We start from the raw sequence: 12,210 nt of genomic DNA on the forward strand, positions 1-12,210 counted from the left end.
CCTTGTTTGATGCAGTGAGTTAATAATTGAAAACCTTTCCATATTAGTTGGTGAAGTTTTCATATTTGGGGCGACATTGGAATTTGATCGCTGTTAAAGACACTGGACACTCAAAATAATTGTTAGCATATACAAACTTACTTGGTAACTAGTAATGGAGAGCTGTTGATAGTATAAAACATTGTGAGAAACGGCTCCCTCTGAAGTACCGTAGTTTTCGAGAAAGGGGTAGTACAAAATATAAACAAATATTAAAAGACCGTCCAGGCCTGAATCCATAGGCATCTGAATTCGTGCAACAAGGGTGTTTTTGGTTCATTATTCTCTTGCAAATGCGATGATCAAATGAGTCAAGATTTTCACAGGTTGGTGTTGATGCATAACTATTTTGGGATACATCTAGTGAGAATACAGTGTTCTTTGTCAACTACCAAAGGTATTCGGTGCCTTTAATAACAATTATGTATTTTGTTCAACTGATGTAAAGTCAAGGTCGTTGGTTTGTTTGTTTATTGAAGGACAATCTGTGTATTTGTTTTGTCTGCGTGCAATCAAAGATAATTTTGATACAGATAAGATCTCTTTTATAGTACACTACTGGTTTCCCCATACTGCCTATTTTCCTTTCTTGTATCAGGCATGAGAATGGAATTTCAGAAAACAATTGACGAATTAATCAGTGCTTAAAGCCATTGGACCCTTTGGTACTTTAAAAAAAAAGTTCACAGATCTACAAATAACTTACAGGGTTTACAGAAGGTAAAGACTTGTCTTGAAATATAATTCCATGAAATGCTTTACTTTTTGATATCGAGAATTACGGATTTATTTTAAACTGTCATGACACGGCGAAACGTGCGGTAAGAAGGGTGGGTTTTCCCGTTATTTTCTCCCGACTCCGATGACCGATTGAGCCTCAATTTTCACAGGTTTGTTATTTCATGTAGAAGTTGTGGTACACGAAGTGTGGGCCTTGGACATTACTGTTTACCGAAAGTGTCCAATAAGTAACTAAATTGCGAACGCAAAGCGAAAAGCACTTTTGGCGTGGGGTCCGGGCCTGCCTGCTTTAGGGGCCGGGAAAATTTCAGATCGTAGATGCTCTCTGGTGCAATCTATAAACCACTTCTCAGGCATTTTATCACTTTAAACTCATCTAAAATGTTTAAGTGAAGTAAACTCCGTCCTCATTACCACCTTCATTTTAGTTTTATTATCATACTATTTTTGTTGTCCTCTTTGAGTATCCATTACATTAAAAACAAATCTCATTTCATGTTCATTACTTATTTTCTTGACCTGTCCATGAATGTCATTGACTTAAATAAGTGTGCTAATAATTTGTTCAATATTCTCCTTGCTTCAACAATTTGGAAATAAATGTTGATTAAACTGAAATGAATTATGTAAAACAAATGATATGAACGGAGATCGCGCAATAAAGATCCAGAAAAACACTCAGTAATCGAAAGAACAAATCTGCAAAATAATGTTGCTTTAAACCTTATGACATTTTATTGTTCAACAAGTTAAACTAGAATACTGCCACCAACGTTTTAAATCTACCAGCTGCACTGTCAATGCATTCAAATAAGGGCCCATTTTCATAGAGTGGCTTAACGCAAAAAAAACATAGCTTAATGCACGTGTCTGCTAAGCAGAAAGATACCAGGCATACCAGTCACAAAGTGTACATGTGACATGCTAGTTTGGATGGTAACCTTATTCTGGTAGGCATAATTTGGTTGTACTTAGCTATTTGTTGTGCTTAAGTAGCTCTATGAAATTGGGGCAAGATCATCAATTGAAAATAATGCAATGTCCGTGAATGTAAACTTCAAGTTTTTTTATGTGATATTTCATTTGATGTACTTATTTATTAATGTATTTATTTATTGGTTAATTTATGGTTTTGCATTTTGATGATTTTAAGATTACAATCCAGTTTTCAGCCAATAGAGGGCGGCATTTCAATTTCAGAACTGAATTTCTCTAGTTTCCATGGTCACTGCACTATTAACATCAAGTCTCATTTGTAATTCATCCAAATTATTGTTAGTCAACCCCCCCCCAAAAAAAAAAAAAAAAAAAAAAAAAAAAAACTACACAAAAAACACAGAAAATGTTCCATAAACATTCCATAGCGAAAGCAACATTATTGATAACCAACTTCTTATTGCTATGGCTATTGGCTATGACTGGATGTTATTGTCATCGCACATTAATGGATAGGATTTCCTTATCAACTGCCCTAACATAAGCTGTAGCATGCAATCTTAGGACTAGTCCTGGGAAATATTCAAGACTTAAGACTAGTCCGAAGTTAGGATGAGTCGAGATAAGACTAGTCCTTTAAGCTATTCATAAGGCTTAACTTAAGGCTAGTCCTAAGTTGGGATGAGTAACTTTTCCTGTCTTGAGATAAGACTAGTCCTTAAGGCTAGTCATAAGGCTTAACTTAAGGCTAGTCTTAAGTCAGGATGAGTAACTCCTTCTTACTCGAGATAAGACTAGTCTTAACTCTTGGTGAGATCCACTCCTCCATTATCTTTTTCAATCACTGCAAATCAATTATTACAAAAACCATTGATAAAAAAAGTCCAGATTCAGATTGCCAGTGTAGGGGTTCCATGTTAGACTCTCTGCTTACACATCGCAAATGAATGCACAGCCACGGTCAGGGCTCTGAAAAAGAATCAATTAAAAAAGGAATTAAGTTATTTGGCTTGTTTTGGGGCAATCCTCAAGTGTTTGTTTGTTGTTTGTATTCTGGTATGTTTGTGATGTTTTCATAAATGTTTTCATACAGCTCAAGTATTTTGTTGCTGTGTATTTGTGTTGTTCTTAAAGCCTGGATGAATAAATAAATACATATTAAAACAAATCTATTTTTTAAGGCACTGGACACTATTGGTAATTGTTAAGGCTTTTTAATAGGCATCTGAAGGCACGTTCATCACAAGGATTATTTTGCCTTTATTATTTTCTTGCAACCTTGTTGACCAATTGAGCCCAAATCTTCACAGATTTGTCATTGTATACATGTGATGGGATACACCACGTGATACTACTGGTTTTTGACAATTACCAAACGTGTCCAGTGGCTTTAACAATATATGCATCAAATAAAAAAAACTTTGCAAATCTTGACAAATTGGTCATCTAAGTTGCAAGAGAATAATGAAAGAAACACGCCTTTGTCGCACAAATTTATGTGCTTTCCGATGCCAAATAAAAGGCTTCTCAAGCCTTTAGTCTTTTAGTATTTGAGTGAGAAATACTGCAGAGGGAGCTGTTTCTCACAATGTTGTTTCTAAAAACAGCTCTCATTTCCTGACAAACATTTTGAGTGATAACCAAACCTGTCCAGTGCCTTTAAAGGCTATGGACACAATTGGTAATTACTCCAAATAATTATTAGCATAAAACCTTACTTGGTAACAAGTAATGGGGAGAGGTTGGTAGTATACAAAATTGTGAGACACGGCTCCCTCTGAAGTGGAGTAGTTTTCCACAAATTTGATTTTGAGACCTCAAGTTTAGAATTTGAGGTCCCGAAATCAAGCATCTGAAAGCACACAACTTTTTGTGACAAGGGTGTTTTTTTCTTTCATAGTTATCTCACAACTCTGACGACCAATCGAGCTCAAATTTTCACAGGTTTGTTATTTTATGCAGGTTTGTTATTTTATGTTGAGATACACCAAGTGAGAAGACTGGTCTTTGACAATTACCAATAGTGTCCACTGTCTTTAAAAGAGAAGTGAGTTTAAACTTACCATTAACTCGTCAACAACGAACTTAATTTTTACGCTGAGAAACTTGGTGTGACTAACACAGATGTCCTTTGCACAACCGGGAGCAATGAGGTCACAGTTGATCAGCAAATAATTCTCAAGCAATTCCTAAAAACAAAAACATAATAATAATCATTATAAAACGAGTTCTTATTTAGCGCATAACACAATAACCGTCTCAATGCCCTGGTCATTTTGTACAATAACATTCTTTTACTCTTTTTATAAATATCAAATTATCAGGAAAAATTCAACACTCAACAGTAACTACTAAAATTTCCATGTGATTTTCAGGATAAGCAAACAACAGCTGAATACCAGTAACAAGCAATATGCAAAAGCATATTTATTATAATTTATTATTTTATTTTTAAACATTACTCACCAAGAAACCATCGCCACCCAAGATCTGTTTGATGAAGATAGGGACGCTCTTGCACACCTCGCAGGCGATGTTGTCACTTCTTACGGTGACGGGGCACTCTTCCACCTTGGGTGTTGGTGCGAGCTGGCAATGATCGCCCACTGGTCCTCGGGCCTTGCAAACGAACCCACACAGTGTCTGGGGGTCGGCCTGAAGGTATAACAAATAAAATCAATTAAACATATCTGTACGGGAATTCATGAAGGGACACAACATTGAGTGATTGTGAGTCAAGTGAGTAGGTATATATACATTCAAACCGGGGACATAATTATAAGAAAAGAAGGACAAGAGACCATGATCACGGTGTGGCCATCTTGATTTTACTCCATTCCAACTCATTGTAAACAAACTGAGGCTGGACAAAATAAAAGTCTGGTGCCATGTTCGCGCAAAGAATGTTAGCATTCATTACTGTATGGATACAGGGAACATGACCAAGATGGTGACAGCGTGATTCGGGAAAGGTCGAGGGTTGTACAAAACCAATGACGGCTGTTGCTAAAAATAGTTGGAGCTTAAAGGAACACGTTGCCTTGGATCGGACGAGTTGGTCAAAACAAAAGCGTTTGTAACCGTTTTCTATAAAATGCATATGGTTGGAAAGATGTTTTAAAAGTAGAATACAATGATCCACACAAGTTTGCCTCGAAATTGCGTGGTTTTCCTTCTACTGTGCGAACTAACATGGTCGGCCATTTATGGGAGTCAAAATTTTGACCCCCATAAATGGCCGACGTGTTAGTTGACAAGGTAAAAGGAAAACCACACAATTTCGAGGCATGTTTGTGTGGATCATTGTATTCTACTTTTACAACATCTTTCTACCCATATGCATTTTATAAAAAACGGTTACAAACGCTTTTCAAAGACCAACTCGACCGATCCAAGGCAACGTGTTCCTTTAACAAAAGAGGGACAATAGGAGTTACACGGTTGCAGTCGTATACACATTTGTGTGTGTGGAAGGATGAAATCGTAAAGTTGTTTTTAAAAAAAAAACGATCTCTCTAAAACAGCAGTTTCCCCTTCGGTATCGAGAATTACGGATTTATTTTAAACACATGTCATGACACGGCGAAACGTGCGGAATCAAGAGTGGGTTTTCCCTGTAGTTTTCTCCCGACTCCGATGACTGATTGAGCCTAAATTTTCACAGGTTTGTTATTTTATATACAAGTTGTGATACACGAAGTGTGGGCCCTGGACAATACTGTTTACCGAAAGTGTCCAATGGCTTTAACAGGGATGGAGCATAAAGCAAAGTTTTTAAAACAAATTATTCAACTTACAAAGATGGAGTTGGATGCAGCCTCAGCACGTGCTGGGAAAGTATTGATGTACTTAATGCATTCCTGTTTGCCAGCTGATGTGGAGTTGATGAAGTCACAGATCACAAGCATGAATTTCACAACAGCACTCTAAACACAAAATTATAGATCAAAAGAACACGGTTGATTAAAGGCACTGGTTATTACTGGTCGAGACTCAAACAAATTTTTGGCAAAAAAACTTACATTGTAACAAGCAATGGAGAGCTGTTGATAGTATAAATGTTGGGCGCGATCGGTCAATCTGCGCGATCAACCGATCGCGCTGCGCTATCGACCGATCGCGCTGCGCTATTGAAATATCTATTTCAACCGATCGCGCAGCAATCGGTCGATCGCGCAGCAATCGGTCGATCGCGCAACAATCGGTCGATCGCGCAACATTCGGCAACGAACATGCGCGATCAACCGATCGTGCGGGAATGGCTCGGCGCGATCGGCCGATTGTGCAGGAATGATTTTGCGCGATCGGCCGATTGTGCAGGAATGGTTATGAGTGATCGGCCGATTGTGCAGGAATGGTTTTGCGCGATCGGCCGATTGTGCAGGAATTGTTTGGCGCGATCGGCTGATGTTCAGGGGCCGAATTCACAAAGATGTAACATTGTTTGTAACTGCAAATCAATCGTAGTATGACGTCACTATATAAATCACTATGGTGATACTAAAAATTTGTCCTGCTATGAATTTTATTGCTTTGAGAAACTGCCCCAAGGAATAGTTTACCTGCACGATCGGTCGAACGCGCAAACCCATTCCTGCACGATCGGTAGATCGCGCAAAACTTTTCCTGCACGATCGGTTGATCGCGCAAAACTTTTCCTGCACGATCGGTTGATCGCGCAAAACTTTTCCTGCACTATCGGTCGATCGCGCAAACCCATTCCTGCACGATCGGTAGATCGCGCAAAGCCTTTCCTGCGCGATCCGCTGATAACGGGAAAAAATACTCGTAGCGCAATCGGTCAATCGCGCAAAGATGTCATTGCGCGATCGACCGATTGTTGCGCGATCGACCGATTGCTGCGCGACCAATTGATCATAATTTGATCGTTCAATAGCGCAGCGCGATCGGTTGATCGCGCAGATTGACCGATCGCGCCCAACAGCAACATTATGACAAACGGCTCCCTCTGAAGTAACGTATTTTTTTAGGAAGATGTAATTTCTCACTGAACTAATTAAACAATTTCAGGCTCCAAGTTTGATCGCTAGCTAGACCAGCATGCACCTCATTCAGCAGTTTGCGCGTGCGCAATGGGCATTTGCACAAAGATCCATATAAAACATGCACACTGCATCGTACAGAGGACCAAAAGTGCAGCTGCCAAACATCGCCTTGGACCAATCAAAACACACATATAAAGCTCACGTCACTGCACGGTTATGCAATGAAATCAATGTATCCAATGAAATCACTGGTTTTGTAAGACCAACACATTGTATTTAGGGGAGCAGCCAAACGTCACCTCGGACCAATCAAACCACATAGAAAGCTTACGTCACCGCACGTTTATCCAATGAAATCACTGGTTCTCTAAGGCCAACACATGCATTATAGGGGACCAGTCTAATAATAGGCTTACCTCAACACCAGCGTCGTTAACGGACCCTTGCAGAAGTGTAACTGTGTCAAGGCAATACGTACACGCCAACTGCTGCCCGTCACACACAGGCTTCTCTGCTAACTTGGTGCTGAGACCTAAATATCATAAAAGCAAAACAAACGAAGTATAAACATTTAAGGCAGTGGACACTATTGGTGATTACTCAAAATAATTATTAGCACAATTTTCCACGAATTTGATCTCGAGACCTCAGATTTAGAACTTGAGGTCTCGAAATCAAGCATCTGAAAGCACACAACTCCGTGTGACAAGGGTGTTTTTTTTTTCAATATTATCTCGCAACATGACGACCAATTGAGCTCATTTATGCATACGTTGAGATACAGAAACAAAGAAGACTGGTCTTTGACAATTACCAATAGTGTCCAGTGTCTTTAATACTGCAAACCATGACATTAATGACCGAATCACACTTTCTTGATTTGTGCGGTTCAAACTCACAGACGTTAAAAGAACGTTTACAGAATAGGTTAGAAAAAAGAAATCGTGAAGATCGCAGGTTTACATAAAACCTATATGGTTAAATGATGATGATAGTAGAAATCATCACTTGAAATATTTCTTTCTGAAATGTCATATTTCGATGAGAACTAAATAATCTAATTTCGCATTTGGAGTTGATCGCTCAGTGAGCGTTTTATTAATTTTTGTTTTGAAGCAGATGTCAGATGGCCGATCGATCTCAAACTTCTACTTAGGTTTGTATGCAGGGTGATAATTCTCATATTGCTTTATACAATCGAAAGCTGATATAGGCCTCTTTATAACCAAGTATGTTTTATTGCCATCAAAGCCATTGGACCCTTTCGGTACAGAAAGAAAAAAAAATGTTCACAGATTTACAAAATAATAATTTACAGGGTTTACAGAAGGTAATGGTGAAAGACTTCTCTTGAAATATTAGTCCATGAAATGCTTTACTTTTTGAGAAAACGGTAAAACAATATAAATTCTCGTTAACGAGAATTACGGATTTGTTATAAACACATGTCATGACACGGCGAAACGCGCGAAAACAGGAGTAAGTTTTCCCGTTATTTTCTCCCGACTCCGATGTCCGATTGAGCCTAGATTTCCACAGGTTTGTTATTTGATATAGAAGATGTGATACACGAAGTGTGGGCCTTGGACAATACTGTTTACCGAAAGGGTCCAATGGCTTTAATTAACATTAAATAAACAAATACAAGTGGGCACTTATCAGTACACCCGACGTTTAAAAAAAAACACGCGATTTGGTGCACCAAGTTTCCCTATATTAGCGCCCACGGACGGCAGCGCCCCGTTCCTTCACCCCCTATACAATAAAGTATACAGCACGGGTAGCGGCATATATAGCTCCACCACACGGGATCAGGTGATGGATACAACAGCGTACTCGGCGTATTGAGAAGCTTGGCGTAATAATTATTCATAACGTCATAATTATTCATATCGTTCGACTGCTTTTCGGCCAATCGGAAAGCGGGAAATCAGCCTGCACCACGCACGTTCGACCAGGGTCGCGTTTTCCCCAGAAACTATTTCTTTCATTGGTCAGTGATGAAGCAAAGCCAACTAAATCGAAACAGTTTATTGGTTAAGACCTCGAAATGACAAACATCCCTGCTTCGTTCTATATTATATACTCAATGACTACTCAAGTATTAAATCCTTTGTGGAATTTTAAAAGACTGCATTGTAGCTAGTCGAAGGTCGTATTTAGATTGCTGACATGCATAAGGGTAGCAAACAACAGACGATTTCGTCCATTTGTAAAGAGTTTAGCTTTTTGTCGCATAATATACTTAATAATAACCGTATTTATAACGCGCCCTTTGCCAAAGGATACAAAGTGCCAGGTATTATTACTGCAAGGAGTGGGGCGAATTTTTGAGATATAAGACCTAATCCTTAAGCATTATGTAATGGTTTACAAGGTGCTGTGGCGCAATATGCTGCCGATCCAGCCAGGAACACCGGGGCGAACCCATTCTCTTGTCGATAAGTGCACTGGGTTCTTTTACATGCGTTTACACAACACATGGGACCAACGCCTTTACGTCCCATCCGAAGGACGAAGCATTGGTTAAGTGTCTTGCTTAAGGACACAAGTGTCACGGCTGGGGATTCGAACCCACACTCTGATGTTGAGAAACACCAGAGTTTAAATTCGGTGCTCTTAACCGCTCGGCCACGACACTCCCTTTTCAAAACCAACACTGATAGTGGATACTGTCCTCGTTATCGCGCATTGGTGATTTTATTGCTGTGACATCTTTATAAAGGCACACTTGACACGTTTGGACTCATTGGTCATCGAGTTGCGCCAAGTTTGTGTTCTTTCAGATGCCTAAAAAGGCTTCAGCTGAAGTCTTTTATCATTTGAGTGATATTACCTCTTTCTAAAAAAAAACTAAAAAAGAAATACGTTACTTCAGAGGGGGCTGTTTCTCACAATGTTTTATACTACCAACAGCTCCCCATTCACTTGTTACCAAGTATAGTTTGTATGCTAACAACTATTTTGAGTAATTACCAATAGTGTCCAGTGCCTTTAATACAACAGTGCTCAACAATTGAAACATTTTTAAACATGTTGAACAAACAGAATTCAGAGCAAGTCCGGATGTACCCGCAAATTTTACATTTATTTTGAAAAGATTTCTTCCGACCTATTCAGCTTAAGAATTTATCAAACAACAAACTGTTGGGTGTTCAAATGAATGTATTCAAACTTCACACATTATAAAATGTTACCCGCAAATTTTCATTTAATTTTGAAAAAATTTCTTCCGACCTATTCAGCTTAAGAATTGATCGAACAACAAACTGTTGGGCGTTCGAATGAATGTATTGAAACTTCACACATTAAGTCGGATTTTCTTTTTCAAATTCAATTTGTTCCCCCATTCATACATTTCGGTTGCCTGCAGCAAGAACAAGCACCTTAAGTTCATGAAGTAAACTTGTTTGCAGTCTCTTCACCACCCTGGGGTTAATGGAGTTAGGGTGAACTTTCAACTGACGAACGCTAAAACAAGTTTCTTTTTATGGCAAGAAAGTTCTGGTTCGTTCTTGTTCAGAAGATTAAAAAACAAAAACTCCTGACTCCCTATTTAAAAACTATTTGGTAATTAAGTCAGCATGCACAATGTAAATTAGACATTTAAAATATTGAAACTAACTGCCCACACAAAACAAAGAACAAAACAAAAATATTCAGTCAATTGCTAGCTCATGACTCTTGTATGTCTATTTTTTGCGTCTTTGCCCTGTTTTCTTTTCTTTTTCGTAGTTAAATTTTGAACTAAAAGTTTGTGAATATTCAACTGACGAATGCAGTTGATCTCAAAATGGCTAAAAACGAAAAATATAGAAAGCAATCAATTTCAAGAACAAAATATCAACAAAATGAGAAAGAAATGATTGCATTCACTTACCCTTTCCATTAGCACCAAGAGCCAGAATTGCAATCGCGAACACTAGAGTCAAACCCATCTTGTTTTCTTGGAGTTACCTTTCTTGCAAGACAGAAGTGGGTAGAAGTTTTTGGTTGTTGGTTCTCTCGCAATCTGCGCGGCAAGGAGCTGCGCCTCAAGTTATTTATACGCTCAGATGTCTTTGTAAACATGTCAATCATTTCATAATTTTAAGTGGCGAAACGACGGTAGACCACGCCCCTCTGTAAATTGGACCAATCACAAGTGGCGAGACGACGGTAGACCACGCCCCCTCTGAAAAACCGGACCAATTATAAACGCCGGATTTTACCCAAGGCGCGGAACTGGTCTTGGAACGTGACTAACTATGGTGCAATTTGCGCAAGTGCCATTTTGTTATTAATGGCGACCATTGGGCACAATGACAATTGTTTGCTGTGGTCTTAGAGAAAAGGACGCTCTGACCTATTGTTGCATCAAGGAGTTCCTTGCTGAAACAGAAGTGGCAAGGACGCTTTCTGAAACGAATGGCATGGACGAATCCTAGCTCAACGAGAAAGGCTGTTCTCGGAACTTTCAAGGTTAACAAACAGGTTTTCAAAATTAATTAAGTATTGACAGGAAACCAGTGGAAACTTTTCTACATCGCTTTGTTTAGAACTTCCCTCAATACTCACCTAATGAGGACTGGATAAGAATTCACTTCTTTTAAAGTGTCCACATGTGCCTTGAGCATCTTTAAAGACACTGGACACTATTGGTAACTGTCAGAGACTAGCCCTCACAGTTGGTGTATCTCAACATATGCACACAAAAACAAACATGTGAAAATTTGAGCTCAATCGGTCATCGAAATTGCGAGACTATATAATGAAAGAAAAACACCCTTGTCACACGAAGTTGTACGCTTTGAGATGCTTAATTTCGATGCTTGAGTAAGGTTTTATGCTAATAATTATTTTGACTAATTACCAATAGTGTCCACTGCCTTTAAAGGCACTGGACACTACTGGTAACTACTCAAATTGTAAGCATACAAACTTACTTGTTAGTGATCAACTGAGAGCTGTTGATTGTGAGAAACGGCTCCCTCTGAAGTAACGTAGTTTTCGAGAAAGAATTGTAATTTTCCACTAAAATATTTGAATTTGATTTTGAGACCCCAAAATTAGATTTTGAGGTCTCGAAATCAAGCATCTGAAAGTACACAACTTCGTGTGAAAAGGGTGTTTTTTCTTCCATCATTGTTATCTCGCAGTTTCGACGACCAATTGAGTTCAAATTTTCACAGGTATGTCATTTTGTGCATATGTTGAGATACACCAAGTGAGAACACTGTTCTTTGACAGTTTATCAAAAGTGTCCAGTGTCTTTAAAAAGATGGGTACGGTCACATTATAAGTGGCAATTGTTATCTCTAGCGGCACACGCTAGATGTATATAGTGAGTGGTATAGTAACTCTGAAATGTTCTAGCTTGCACCAGAAACCATCTTATGTTTTATTTACAAGGGAACGATTTCACAAAGGTAACTTATGACTAGTCCTTGGAGTTATAACAAACTTAAGGCCAGTACCCGATATAAGATTAACTCTTTGCGAAGTCCAC

General features: G+C 38.8%; 1 protein-coding gene across 1 annotated transcript; it reads right to left on the reverse strand.

Moving 5' to 3' along the window:
• Positions 1 to 1,492: 1,492 nt before the first annotated feature.
• LOC139951244 (uncharacterized) lies at positions 1,493 to 10,748 on the reverse strand. Its single transcript, XM_071950025.1, has 6 exons — positions 10,603 to 10,748; positions 7,139 to 7,254; positions 5,514 to 5,642; positions 4,183 to 4,371; positions 3,780 to 3,905; positions 1,493 to 2,685 (listed from the first exon to the last, which is right to left on the reverse strand). The coding sequence occupies exons 1-6, from the start codon at positions 10,658 to 10,660 to the stop codon at positions 2,647 to 2,649; spliced, it is 657 nt and encodes a 218-aa protein (XP_071806126.1). The 5' UTR covers positions 10,661 to 10,748; the 3' UTR covers positions 1,493 to 2,646.
• Between the last annotated feature and the right edge of the window lie 1,462 nt (positions 10,749 to 12,210).

Source organism: Asterias amurensis, chromosome 19 (genome assembly GCF_032118995.1).
Source record: "Asterias amurensis chromosome 19, ASM3211899v1".
NCBI classification, from domain to species: domain Eukaryota; kingdom Metazoa; phylum Echinodermata; class Asteroidea; order Forcipulatida; family Asteriidae; genus Asterias; species Asterias amurensis.